Here is a 12,888-nt window from a genome sequence, read left to right on the forward strand (position 1 = left end):
TATATATGAATCCCTCCTTTCTCTCTTTGATTGCTGTGTAGGAGTACGGTCTAAGACAGAAGACGATCTTACTACATAGTCGAACCACGTACGTACCGCGTATCTGGACGATTGTGCTATCATTTCGATGAAATGGCTTCTACCAGTTCTATTAATAAAAACAAGTATTTATAAGAAATTTTATTAGATATGCTAACAGTATTACCTCCTCTCATATCATATGTAAACTATACAATAACACCTCGACGCGCGGCGACTACCTTCAAGCCGTAGGACTGCTCAATCTTTGTTGATCTGAGACTGCACAACAACATAAACGAATGAGGGAACTTCTACCTGAGTACTATTTCTACTAGAAATAGCAGTCAAATCTCTATCAAGTCATATCAGGTCGTTTACAAAAAGGAAAGATTCACTGGATAATATAGTCCAAAGTACACTAAGCCTGAAAAAAGAAATTAATTCATAGGTAGAATGTCTTTGAGCATAAGTCTGCCCAGTAAGAACTATCTTACTTTTGTGTTTTACAAAAAGAAATGCGATCATGATGATGACTATAACATTGTGGAACATTTTTCTGACGGTCTCCAATTATTTCTGCAAGATATTTAAGTTACAGAACCTATAGTTCGCAATAGTTTAGTTTTCTATTGTTAGACTGGTTGTGATTTTAACTATTTTATGGTTTGTACATTGTAATGAATATGATTTTTTTTTTTCTCTTTAAAGTTGAAAATTATACTATTGAAGAAGATGAGTGGCTATTTCATCAAAATTGTGCAGAAAGAATTCACACTTACCTATTTGGCGTTTCTGAAGCGACAAAATTGGAATTTTCGCAATATTATCAGCTTTCTGCAACAAAAGATAGAGAATGGTTACCGATAAGAAAACGCCCAGGTAAATGTTCATGTTTTGTAGTGCTCAATGTTTTTGTGTTTCTTAGTTTTCAAGAATTTGTGAAATCTACATCTGCTGGCTGTTGGAACAATTTTGACCATAGGCGTTTTCTTCATTATAAGTAACTATTGTTTGGGCAGCGTCCAGAAAATATCTTGGACAACCAATTCCATTTCTTTGACTTATTTGGTAGGAGGTGCTGTATTGTATATTTACCAGACCTCGCAATTTGCTGATATCATTATCATTGCTATCATCATCTTTATAAATTATTATTATTATTATTATTATTATCATTATTATTATTATTATTATTATTATTATTATTATTATTATTGGGTGAGAGAGCAGCGCTTGCCATCAAAGTGACACTGGAGTAAAATATACGAAGCCCAGTATACCCATCATGACTGCCCGTCTGATAAGAGTACACCAGGCGCATGCATCACAACCATATGTGCGCGACATGGTGATCTCATATCAAGATAACCAGCGCATGACTTTGCAGGTAGGGCCCAGTTAGAATTTTTTTTCAGGTCGATTAGCCCATCCCGCTCAAAAGGTTCCTGAATAAGGTTTGTTTAAGGATGATGAACGGAACATTCATATTTCTAGAGGTGATTGTTCAGACCCCAAAGATGGCTATGATGCTCCTCCACTACTTCTGCTCGTGATCAGAGATGCACATATCGTCAGCCACTAAGAGACATGCTTTGCTGGCTAAGGTTAAACAGCTGACAAGCAAATCTGTGGTATTGAACAGAATATTTGCTGTAGCCCATCTTTTATACCAAGACAAAACAATGTACATGATAACACTTCCAATCAGTCAAGATCAGAAGCCATGAGAGCTAGTGCCTGGTACTGCATCAGGGCATTTATTATTATTATTATTATCATCATCATTATTATTATTATTATTATTATTATTATTCCTTCGGAACACAGTGTAGGTAAAAATGCACCGGAGTCTTTAGTCATCTGTCAAATCACAACAAGGACCTCAGACAGATAATACTTTCCTTAAGATGTGCGCTGTCCTCAAAAAGGCTGCTTTTTGCGAGACATCAATCTTGCATGGGATTTCCAGTTGTCTTAAGAAGTCTTGAAGTTTCAATGGAATTGAGCCCAACGCTCCGATCACCACTGGTATCACTTTTACATTATCCTCTCGCATTCCATACAGTCTTGCCATTTCCACTTTCAATTCGGAGTACTTGATTTTTTCAATCTCTGACAGTATTTGTCTCTCTTATTCAATATGACAATATCCGGCGGACGGTGCTCGATTACACGATCGGTCTGAAAATTATAGTCCCAGAGTATCGTTACTTTTCCATCCTCCTGCATAACTTTACTTGGTACTTACTCACACCAGTTCTCTGTTACTTCATATTGGTATTTACGGCATAAGAGCCAATGGAGATACACACACATTTTATCGTGACGACGCTTGTATTCTTTTTGTGCAAGGTTCTCACATCCACTTACCAAGTAGGTCACATTTTCCACACTCTTTCCACAGGGTCTGCATTTATGGGTGTCAGAAGTTTTATAGATGTTAGACTTCACTGAATTGGTAGCGAGAGCCTGGTCTTGTGCAGCAATTATTAGGCTTTCTGTGGTACGCTTCAAATCACCTCGCTCAAGCCATACCCACGATGCTGTATTATCTTCAACGTCTTGTGTATTCTTTTCAAACTGTCTATGCATTTTCATTTCAAGAAGGTCTTCTTTTCTCTTCTTCTCAGCTCTTTGGTTAAACTCTTCCTTATCCATCATTTCATCTGCATTTACACCCATATCTTTCGCGGCATGTTGCAGCAGGTTTTCATCACTATTTATCAAATACTCGGCAAGCGTTCTCCTTTCACTCCTTATACAATGGTCTATACTAATTAGTCCTCTGCCACCATTCTTTCTTTTCATATACAGTGTTTACGTTTGCTTTCGGGTGTCGCGCCCCATGAAGCGACATCAACTTTCTCGTCCTTCTCGTCAGTGTTGATATTTCCTCCTTAGTCCATCTGAGGATGGACACACTATATCTGACCACCGCAACTGCCCAAATATTCATTGCGGTAATCAAATTATTGGCATTCAGGTTGGATTTCAACACCATCTTCACCCTTTTTTGATAGGCCTCGCTGACCTTGACTTTCATTTCTCTGTGTAGAATGTCATCCAGCTCCAAAATCCCTAAATATCTATACCCACTACCGTCGTATTCACCCATGGTCTCTCCTGATGGTAACCGCAATCCTCTGAAGGCTGCTTTCTTCCCTCTTTTCATATTAAGTACTGAGCATTTGATGATCCCAAATTCCATACCGATGTCCCTACCACACATCTGGACTGTTTTGGTTAAGGAATTTATCTGTTTTTCAGATTTCTCCAACAATTTCAGGTCATCCATAAACAGAAGATGGTTCAATGATGGGCCTTTCTTCCCACATCGGTAACCCATCTTAACTTTCGGAAGTGTCATTGTTATGGATATTAGTGCAATTACAAAACGTAACTGAGAAAACGAGTCACCTTGGAAGATTCCCCTTTTAATATTAATTTATCCAAGGAATACATTACTCGAGTATAATTTGGTTTTCCACTCTTTCATACTATGCATCACAAAATTTGTGATGTTGTCAGCAACATCAAACATCTGCAGACATTCAACGATCCAAGAAGTCAATCCAAGCCATAGACATGTTTGCATGATGTTTTTTTACAATGTCCCGAAACTGTTTTATCGACGACCAGGTGATCCTTGGTACCCTGAGAACTCTTCCTACATCCTCCCTCCTCCCCCCCCCCGGTAGTATTTCTTCCTGTGCCAGGAAAGTGTATATTTTTTCCGTACATATTCCAGTGAGTATCTTTCATTATAAGTGTTGTTCTCCCTGTCACCACCCACGCGGGGACTGTTCCTTGCTGGACACAATCATTCAGTTGAGTTGCTGGTCTTTCATGCACCGCGTGGCATCTCTTCAGCCAGAAGGTTTTAACAGACTCGGTAGCACTCAGCAGCATTTCGTCCGACTTTCTGTTCTGAATTCAAATTCCACCGAGGTCGACTTTGTCTTTCATCCTTTAAGGACCAATGAAATAAGTACCAGTTGAGCACTAGGGTCAATGTAATCAACTCTCCACCTCACCTGAAATTGCTGGCCTTGTGCCAAAATTTGAAACTAGTATGTGACTTTCTAATCGCAAGAACTGAAGTAGCAAGCAAAATAAAACAAGAGTTTTGGTTCGTTGTTTTTAACATATAAAATATCAAATACCATTACCGTATCGACCAGACTATCGGATGTTACACACCGTTGGTCACAATGCGCTTCCTCTCATTGTTGTAGCTTTCGCATGATGCCAACACACTGGATAGGCGGACAGGCCAACGTCCCTGCTAAATGTTTCGTCAGTTCGATGCAAGGACACCCATTTACAGTTGAATGGACAGGAGCAAGGTGAAATGAAGTGTCTTCCTCCTGAACATAACACACCGCCAGTCAGGAAATCAAAACCACGATCTTGCGATCACAACACCCTTACCACTTGGCCTCACGTCTTCACATCAAGTATAGGATAAACTAAAACGAATTTTCGGTCATTAGACTGCGCCCATGCTGGATCACTGTCTTGAAGAGATTTTAATAGAACGAATCGACCCCAGGACTTATTTTTAAAGCCTGGTACCTACTCTATCGGGCCCTTTTGCCGAAACGTAAACAAACCAACATGGTTGTCAAGTGGTGGTGGCGGACAAACACAGACACAAAGACACACACGCATAGATATAGATATATATAAGACGAGCTTCTTTTAGTTTCCGTCTACCAAATCTACTCACCAGGCCTTGGTTGGCCCAATGCAGTAGCAGAAGATACTTGTCCAAGGGGCCAAGCAGTGGGACTGATCCTGGAACCGTGTGGCTGGGAAGCAAACTTCTTACTACACAGCTATGTCATATTGTATATGTTAAAAAACAATTTTAAATTCAAATCGATAATAATTAGATATTTTGTGGGGAAAAAAATAGATAAGAAAGGAAAAAAATAACTTTTTGCGACAAGGGAAAAACCTTTAAGCTTTTCTTAGTTCCGTTTATTTTCGCTTCAGAATTATTTGATGTTGTAATTACAGAAAAAAAAAACACAAAGCTAAAATACTCTTTCCTGATATGACTCTTTCCTAATATTCATTCGTTGCGTTGTAAACAAACATCGAATATTTGGGAAGAATTTATGCACTTTTATATCTTTTTTCTTTTTCATATTTCTGAATTGTTTTCACGAGGGAATGATAGATTGAATAAGCTGCTGGGCGCTTCATCTCACATAGGGAAGTTGCTGGATGCGTTATTAATAAATGTTTTAATCTAAATTCTTGTTTCAAGTCAAGCAACGACATCAGCAAAAATAATCTATTAAAAAAGTAAAAAACAAGTAAACTTCGACCATTGCGTTTATTTTCTTTAATAACATAAATCTACTGATATTGACCGAGCTTGGGAAGAAGTAAAACATGGAAAATGTAGGATCAAAGGCCATCTTTCCGATAGAGATCTTAAATCTTAACATGACGAAGGTCAAATCAATTGGTGAGTGTAATCTAAACAAGTTTGCTGCCATCAGCTTATGGCATTCAAATTTCCGTAAAGGACACATTAAGCATTTATATCATGACATTTTTATAACTATTAATATTTTCTATAAGTTTTCCTCTGTATATTATATTTACTGTATTCTTATTTTCCCGAATGTCACATTTTGTTAATGTCATTGAAACTATGTAACAAATAGATTGCATATATATTTGTCTTTATTTTTATACACATATTCATTCACTTCGTTAGCACTTTCCCCTTTCACTTGTGAATTAATCAATCAAACAATCTGTTAATCAACATAACTAAACCCCATCCATCTTTCATATTTTTAACCACATCTTAATTATTTAATTACAATATTTTCTTATTACGAAGACAGAAAACTCATTTTATCGATTTGGTAAGAATGCAAAAGTAAAGTTAAGTCTTTCGTGAATTAAGCCCAAGGGGTAAAGGACGTAACTAAATACAACAAAACACTTTGTTCGATGATCTGCAATTCACCTCTCTTTCGAGAACCACAAAAATATCTTTTTTTCTTTTTCAAAGAAAAAAGTTTCTTGATTTAACCCAACGCTTGCCATGTGATATGAACTCACAACTCCTGAGCTCAGTGCTCTGTTCGCAAACGCTATTGAACTAATCAAGTGACGTCATAGCCTTGACTTCGTATAAAGCCAAGCAAAGTGTATTGTGTTCCTTTACGTTTTGTATTGAAATCTTTGCCAGGGTCGATAAAATAATATTAGAGAAGTACTTGACTTGATTCGGTCTTTTCTAAAATTTGTGATGTAGGGCCATTAGAAATTATTTTCAAATTGATTTGTGTTTAATTATGATGAGATACAGTAATTTATTCCTTTGTAGTATTGTAAAGTTACTGTTGTAAATTATAGGTAATATGATCGATAAAAGAAATGGCAGGCCTTGTATTAATCTCGGTGATAAATTTTACAAAACAGTTGAATTTTCACCCGATTTCTTTAAAAAAGGAGCACCAGTTTCACCGCCTGTGTTCGGGTAGGTATTCGGATATTACAGTTTGCAACAATTGATGTATAACTGATTAAGTAAGTTTTTGTTTTACTTTTTTAAAAATTAATTAGATAAAAGAGGGTGGTGTCTATGACCACTCTGGGTTCTGCTGAGTTCGATATGGTTGATGCTCATTTGAAATCTCTTTCCGTGTCTGCTGAAAAATGGCAGACAAGAAAAGAGTTGGATGAAGCTGAGAAGGAATCATTTGTTAAATTTCTCGCACCGACTCAAGGAATGAGATATAGTAAGGATGGCAGGATGCAGACAGGGGTACATTGGGTGGGTCGTGAGAAGAAGTGGTATGTTAGATTACTAGTAAAGAGAAACAAATATTATTGTAGAGAAGAGAATAAACAATACCTTTGTTGTATAGCGTGCTGCGAAGTGAGTCTTTTCCAGTCAACCGAATGCTTTATCTTGTATTCAGCCTTGGATATTTCTGTGTGTAATGATACCGTCTTCCCAAATATGTAAGCAGTATTCTTATATGGATCACCCTTGAGATTCAAGAAAGTTAAAAATAATTTTTAAAAAAAGATTGAAGATTGAAGCTTAACTTTTAGAGATTCAGATCAGTATGTATGTGAAATCGTTATAAGTCACGATCAGAAATTGTAAATTATCGGATTAGAAGTAACTTTAGGGCATGTTGTTATGCGTAATTCACGCATAGTGTAAAACCGTTTCATTGACATTAGTTTGTTTCTGTCTTTGGGCTATTGAAGAAGACTTGGTCCTCTTTAAAAATTATTTCAAGGCCTCTATTTACGGAGGCTGTACAGTTGTGATGAAATGTTTCGACTGCGTTTGGATGATTCCTGAATATGGGAGGTAAGGGACAAACGTAAAATTTGTAGTTAGAAGTAACAGAAAGACGTTTTTTTTTTGTGCGTAGGATTTTCTTGTAACTAGTTGAAAAAGTAAGTTTAGGATATTAGAATATTGGTTACATAAATGTTTCAACAACAGTATCCAGTTAGAAGATACAATGCAATTAACCGAAATTATGGTGATTCATATTTTCTCATTGTTGATGTGATATAGTCACAGTCAAACCACTCAAATCACATCAGTCCAGTTGATTTAGCTGTACGTTGATACAGCAATTTAGAGAGTTTACTGTAGAATAATTTTTCAGTCTAAACAGCGGCATTTCTTTGGTTTTCAATGCAGTTTTCTTCTACCCATAAAGTTAATCTTATGTTCCACTGATGAATAATTTACATCACCTTTTCTAAATAACTTACTGCTCGAAAAACTCAGACACAGAATGATTAGTATCTTGTTCATTACTTCGTAATTTCAACAGATAATATAAGATGAACTTAAATTGTACATTCCCCATATCTGATTGAAAATTTTCATACTGAATTTCGATTGAATATCTTGATGTTACTCCCATTCAGTAAAACTTCTTTCGCTTGGATTTTAGCTCAGATCACAATTATTGATACGCATTTTACTGTTGACGGAGATCTTGGAGTTTTGTTTATACGGTGAATTTGCACAAATTTACGTTATAAAGAATTTGTACGACTAAATCAAAAATATTTGCTGTAAATTACAAATCTACTGGTTATAAAAATATAAATCAAATCATCGCTTCTAAAACAAGTGAATCTAATAAAGAAGCTCGGCCAAAGACAGCAATATATGGACTTATGGTAAGAAACTATGCCAAAGCAGACAGCAGAGCTTGGTGCAGTCTTCTTGCTTGCCAGCTTCTGTCAAACCGTCTGACTCATGCCAATTTGGAAAACGGATGTTAAATGATGATGATGATGATGATGATGATGATGATGATGATGATGATGATGATGTTGATGACGACGACGACGATGTTGTTCATGAAGAAAATTAAACATATTACAAACTCCACTTCTTTTATAAGCTCAGTTTGGAATAAGGGGTAGTGCCTATGACCGTCGAGTGCTCTCAAAAATTGGTGAAACTGGAGCCATTTACTTTCTGCTTAAACTGTTACAGGAAAAATAATATAGAGAGTGAATTCCCAATGCATTCTGGGAAGTAAGGAAGATGGCAAGCTGGCCGAAACGTTAGCACGTCGGGCGAAATGCTTAGCGGTATTTCGTCTGTCTTTACGTTCTGAGTTCAAATTCCGCCGAGGTCGACTTTGCCTTTCATCCTTTCGGGGTCGATAAATTAAGTACCAGTTGTGTACTGGGATCGATCTAATCGAGTGCCCCTCTACCCCCAAAATTTGGTCCTTATGCCTAGAGTAGAAAAGAGTCTGGGAAGAAACGGTTTTAGTGATTAGTGCAGTACCTGGGAAGAGGAGAGAGGTACAACATGAGTAATGGGAAGAGGAGAAACAAATGAGTCAAAATTACCCTAGTGGAAGTGATACAAAGACCCGTTAGCTGCGAGGATTAGAGGTCATAGTAGTGGCAATAGAGAATGCAAACAGCAGAGATTGGAATGTGTTTGTGAGTGACTTCACAAACGGGCATTCCACACTCACAATGAAATATAACTTGTTTCTTCTATTATAACTGTGCTGTCTTAGCTCTATAAGGTACCACCTGTAGAGTATAGTCGGCGAGAAAACGAGAGACACATGACTCAGGTTTTATCAGTGGAAATGTTTTCCTTTTCTGTCTCAAATTTGTCTTGTTATAATAATATTTACATTAAAATCTCAGCAATTCATTCATATATTGATTTATATGCTTGTTTCTAGTAGAAAATACTAAAACAGATATAAAGCGCTTCGTTAGATTAATTTTGGTTCATTCTACTAACTATGCTAGCCTCTACTTAACTATACCTTCTTTACGGAAAAAAAACCCTGAGGATTATTGCTTTGTCATTATTTTAAATTGACTAATCAATGAATGTTTTTAAATCTAAAATATTTTATTTGTCATTCTCAAGTCTTGTTAAGCTAAACTTTGACGAGGAGATTTGAAATATGTCCAGACTTGTCACTGTCCTTATCAAAGATCAAACCCACACCTTTTCAATTTTTTTTATCCATTTGCAATTTTTAGTGGTCTTCCTTGATATTCTTACAATTGATTGTGATAAAATTCAGTATATATTTATATTCTTAATACCTTTTCAGAAGTCTATCATTTTTTTTTTCTTTTATGCTGTTCCTTTCAGAATCGGAGGTAAGAAGGAAGATACTTTCATACCAATTTCAAAAGAGGTTGTACACAAAACGTAAGTCATACTTACAAAATATTTGCACACACACTTCTGCTCGCAAAACGAAAGCTTAAAGATATTGGTGTAGTGACAGAGATGGCGGGAAGTGGAAGAAACGGCAAAAATGTAATTTGTGAAACAATGACAGAGCACGCGCTCGCGCATGCGCATGCACACACGCACACATGTGGTTTGCCTTTTGCTTAAGATAAGTGTTTGATTAGTTTTTATGTTATTTTAATTTTCTCTTTGTTTTATGATTCAAATTTGTTCTGATGGTGTTAAAAATATTTTGGTGATGCAGATTGTGTTCTTTTGATGGGTTCGTCTTTTTCGTGTTGTCCTAAGTTGTTCTGTGGGTGTCTCTTTTGCTCGCTGTATGCTATTTTCTATAAGTAGGAGAGGGTAATTTTGCTTGAGCAGAAATCCTTTGAGTTCTATAAGTCGTGTGTTTCTGGTATTTAGATCATTGACTATAGTACAAATTTTCCTGGCTAGGCAATACGGGATGTTGCGTTTTGTATGTGTTGTGTGGCATGATTTGAAATTTAGGTACTGGTGTGTATCTGTGCTTTTGTAATAAATATCAGTTGTGATTGTGGTGTTGTTTTTAATTACTACTATGTCAAGAAATGGCAATTGTGTTTTGCTCATTTCTCTTGTAAATTTGAGACTAGGGTGTAGATTGTTGAGGAGGGTGCTGAATTCTTCCAAATTTTCTAGGGATTTGGTCAAAATTAGGAAACAATCATCGAGGTATCTTTTCTATGTGTCCTTTATATGTCTTTTAAAGGTCATGCCGTAGTTCTCTTCAATTTTTTATATAGGTTTTGTTCCACGTATCCTAATACTGAGCTCGCGAAGACTGGAGCAAATCGCATCCCCATAGCTGTGCTTTGAATCTGTAGGTAGTTTTTTTTCCGTTGAAAAGGAATGTATTGTTTTTGAGGATGAGGCTGACCGTGTCTAGTATGAAGGTTACAGAAAATCTACTGGGGATCACTTCTCTATGTTTCTCGACCCAATATTTTATGGCAGTAAGTCCTAAATCGTGTGGAATGTTCGTATATAAGTTTGTTACATCAAAACTATCAGTGAATAGGATTCTGTTGTTTTGGGAAGATGTGACAGAAAATCGATGTCATTCCGAATAAAACTGGGTATGCGACTACATAGTGGTTTTAGGATAATGTCAAAGAGGTTGCTCAGACGATGTGTAGGACAGGCTGGACCAGCTATAATGGGTCTTAGTTTAAGGTCTTTCGGTTCTAGTAGTTTTATGTATTCACAACCTTGTTCCTTTATAGCGTTCTGTATTTCTTTTGACATGTATTTTGGGTAAGCCATAGAAGTTGCTGGATTTCGACTCAATATAGTTCCTTTCATTAGAAGTGTTATAATGTTTTGAGACGAGATAATTGAGTTTCTTCATGATGCGGTGGTCAATATTCGAGACAGGAAATGCATTTGGGAACGCTCACGAGTCCACAGACAACAAATCCGGAACACCAATGTTCGCCAAATTCCATTGAGCGAACTTATAGAGACATGTGGTCAGAAAGTGTTTCTAACTTTTCCTTTCCACAAACCACATGACACAAGTGAGGTTGGAAGAAAAATAAAAGAAAAACGGTTTATTAAAATGTTCAAACCTGTTCTGAACAGAAATAACAACAATGATATAACAACCAATTAATGATGTGGGTTAAAAATATCTCTAGCTTATAAATATAAACAAATTACAGAATATCGGAACGCCTGGTAAACCATGATGTTTGAGATGCATGTGGATTAGTCAAAACCGTATTCTAAAAATTCAGCTTGTTGGAGCGTTCTAATAGGAACTAAAATTGTCAAGAACTCAACTGTCAGTTACACACATTTGAAATCTTATGATTACTCTATGTATGAAAGCGCTATGCACGAAAGAGCTATGCTATATGACCATTACAAAATATTTTTTAATGTTAAAATACCATAATGAAAAGAAAAAAACGTGAAAACCAGACCATGTTTTAGAGAGTTCGTGTTGAGTGAATTGTATCCAGGTATAGGTGGCTTATCCGGTATTCTTTGAAGAAATTTGTCCAGATCCCGTTTAAAGGAGATGGGATCCCTTCTTTGATCTGTTTTGGGACAATGTTAAATAGGGCAGAGTCTGTTGAGGAAAAGAAATTGTGTTGCAGTGTATTTATGCGTTGTAATCCTGAATTGGGTAGGGGACGTATGGCCCGTGGTCCTAGCCTTGGATGAATTTTGAAGCTAATGTTGAGGTCGTTTAGGCAATGCTGGTGGCATATTCTCCACATCGTACAAATGATGTATCGCTCACGGCGGCGCAAGGAGAGAATAGAGTTTCAATGCTTTTAGGCGGTCTTAATTCTTTTAGTGAATGCCCTTAATTATTTAAGTGAATGCTTTCTGGGGTGATTCAGTTTTCTAAATGTTTTGTTTTGTATGGGGAGACTATACGAGGCAGCAGTATTAGAGGTGTGGCCGTACAAAGGAGAAGAACAGAGGAATGATGACACCTTGTTTTCTGGACCGGAAGATTCTTAGGATCCAGGAGCTCCTCCTACGAACTATATTGACCTTATTATTGATCTGGGCACTCCAGCTGAGATTGTTGTCATCAGTTACTCCTAAATCTCTGATATTATTAGATGCTATGAGTGGTTCTCCCGAAGGAAGGGAGTATGGCTGTTTAGTATATATTCTTTCTTCCAAAATGCATCAGATCAAAATTTCCCTCGTTTAGATGCATTTTATTTTTGTCTCACAGCATGTAGATCAGACTGGAGTTCAGTTCGGTCTTCTCCATTGATAATTTTCTGGAGCTTGGAGTCATCAGCGGATATTTTCACTTTGCTGTGTTTTATGACGCTGGAAAGGTCGTTTATATAGACTATAAAGAGAAGCGGGTCCAAAGTAGTTCCCTGAGGGACACCACTAGTGACGTTTGCTGGGCTTGAGTGGATTCCACCGATCACAACTTGTATTCTGTTCTCCAGGAAATACTCAGGCCAGTGTAGTAGTTTTTCACGGATTCCAAGATTTGACAATTTTGACAGTAGGATATTGTGGTCGACTCTGACGAATGTTTTAAGGAAGTCAAGATATATGATATCAGAGTTCGAACCTGATCCCAAGGCTTTAAGGACAACATCGAT

At 36.9% G+C, this 12,888-nt stretch overlaps 1 protein-coding gene across 2 annotated transcripts in view; it reads left to right on the forward strand.

The window, feature by feature from the left end:
- The window catches only part of LOC106872138 (spermatogenesis-associated serine-rich protein 1-like), a 40,590-nt gene that overhangs the window by 8,879 nt on the left and 18,823 nt on the right, over positions 1-12,888 (forward strand). For both annotated transcript variants that reach the window (XR_008263465.1, XM_014919011.2), the window contains exons 2-4: positions 730-900; positions 6,406-6,529; positions 9,674-9,733. Coding sequence is in view for 1 of the 2 variants with exons in the window: in XM_014919011.2 (XP_014774497.1) it covers positions 730-900; positions 6,406-6,529; positions 9,674-9,733 (355 nt within the window). In the remaining variant the exon portion in view is untranslated. The remainder of the gene's footprint in view (positions 1-729; positions 901-6,405; positions 6,530-9,673; positions 9,734-12,888) is intronic.

Source organism: Octopus bimaculoides, chromosome 2 (genome assembly GCF_001194135.2).
Source record: "Octopus bimaculoides isolate UCB-OBI-ISO-001 chromosome 2, ASM119413v2, whole genome shotgun sequence".
Lineage (NCBI taxonomy): Eukaryota > Metazoa > Mollusca > Cephalopoda > Octopoda > Octopodidae > Octopus > Octopus bimaculoides.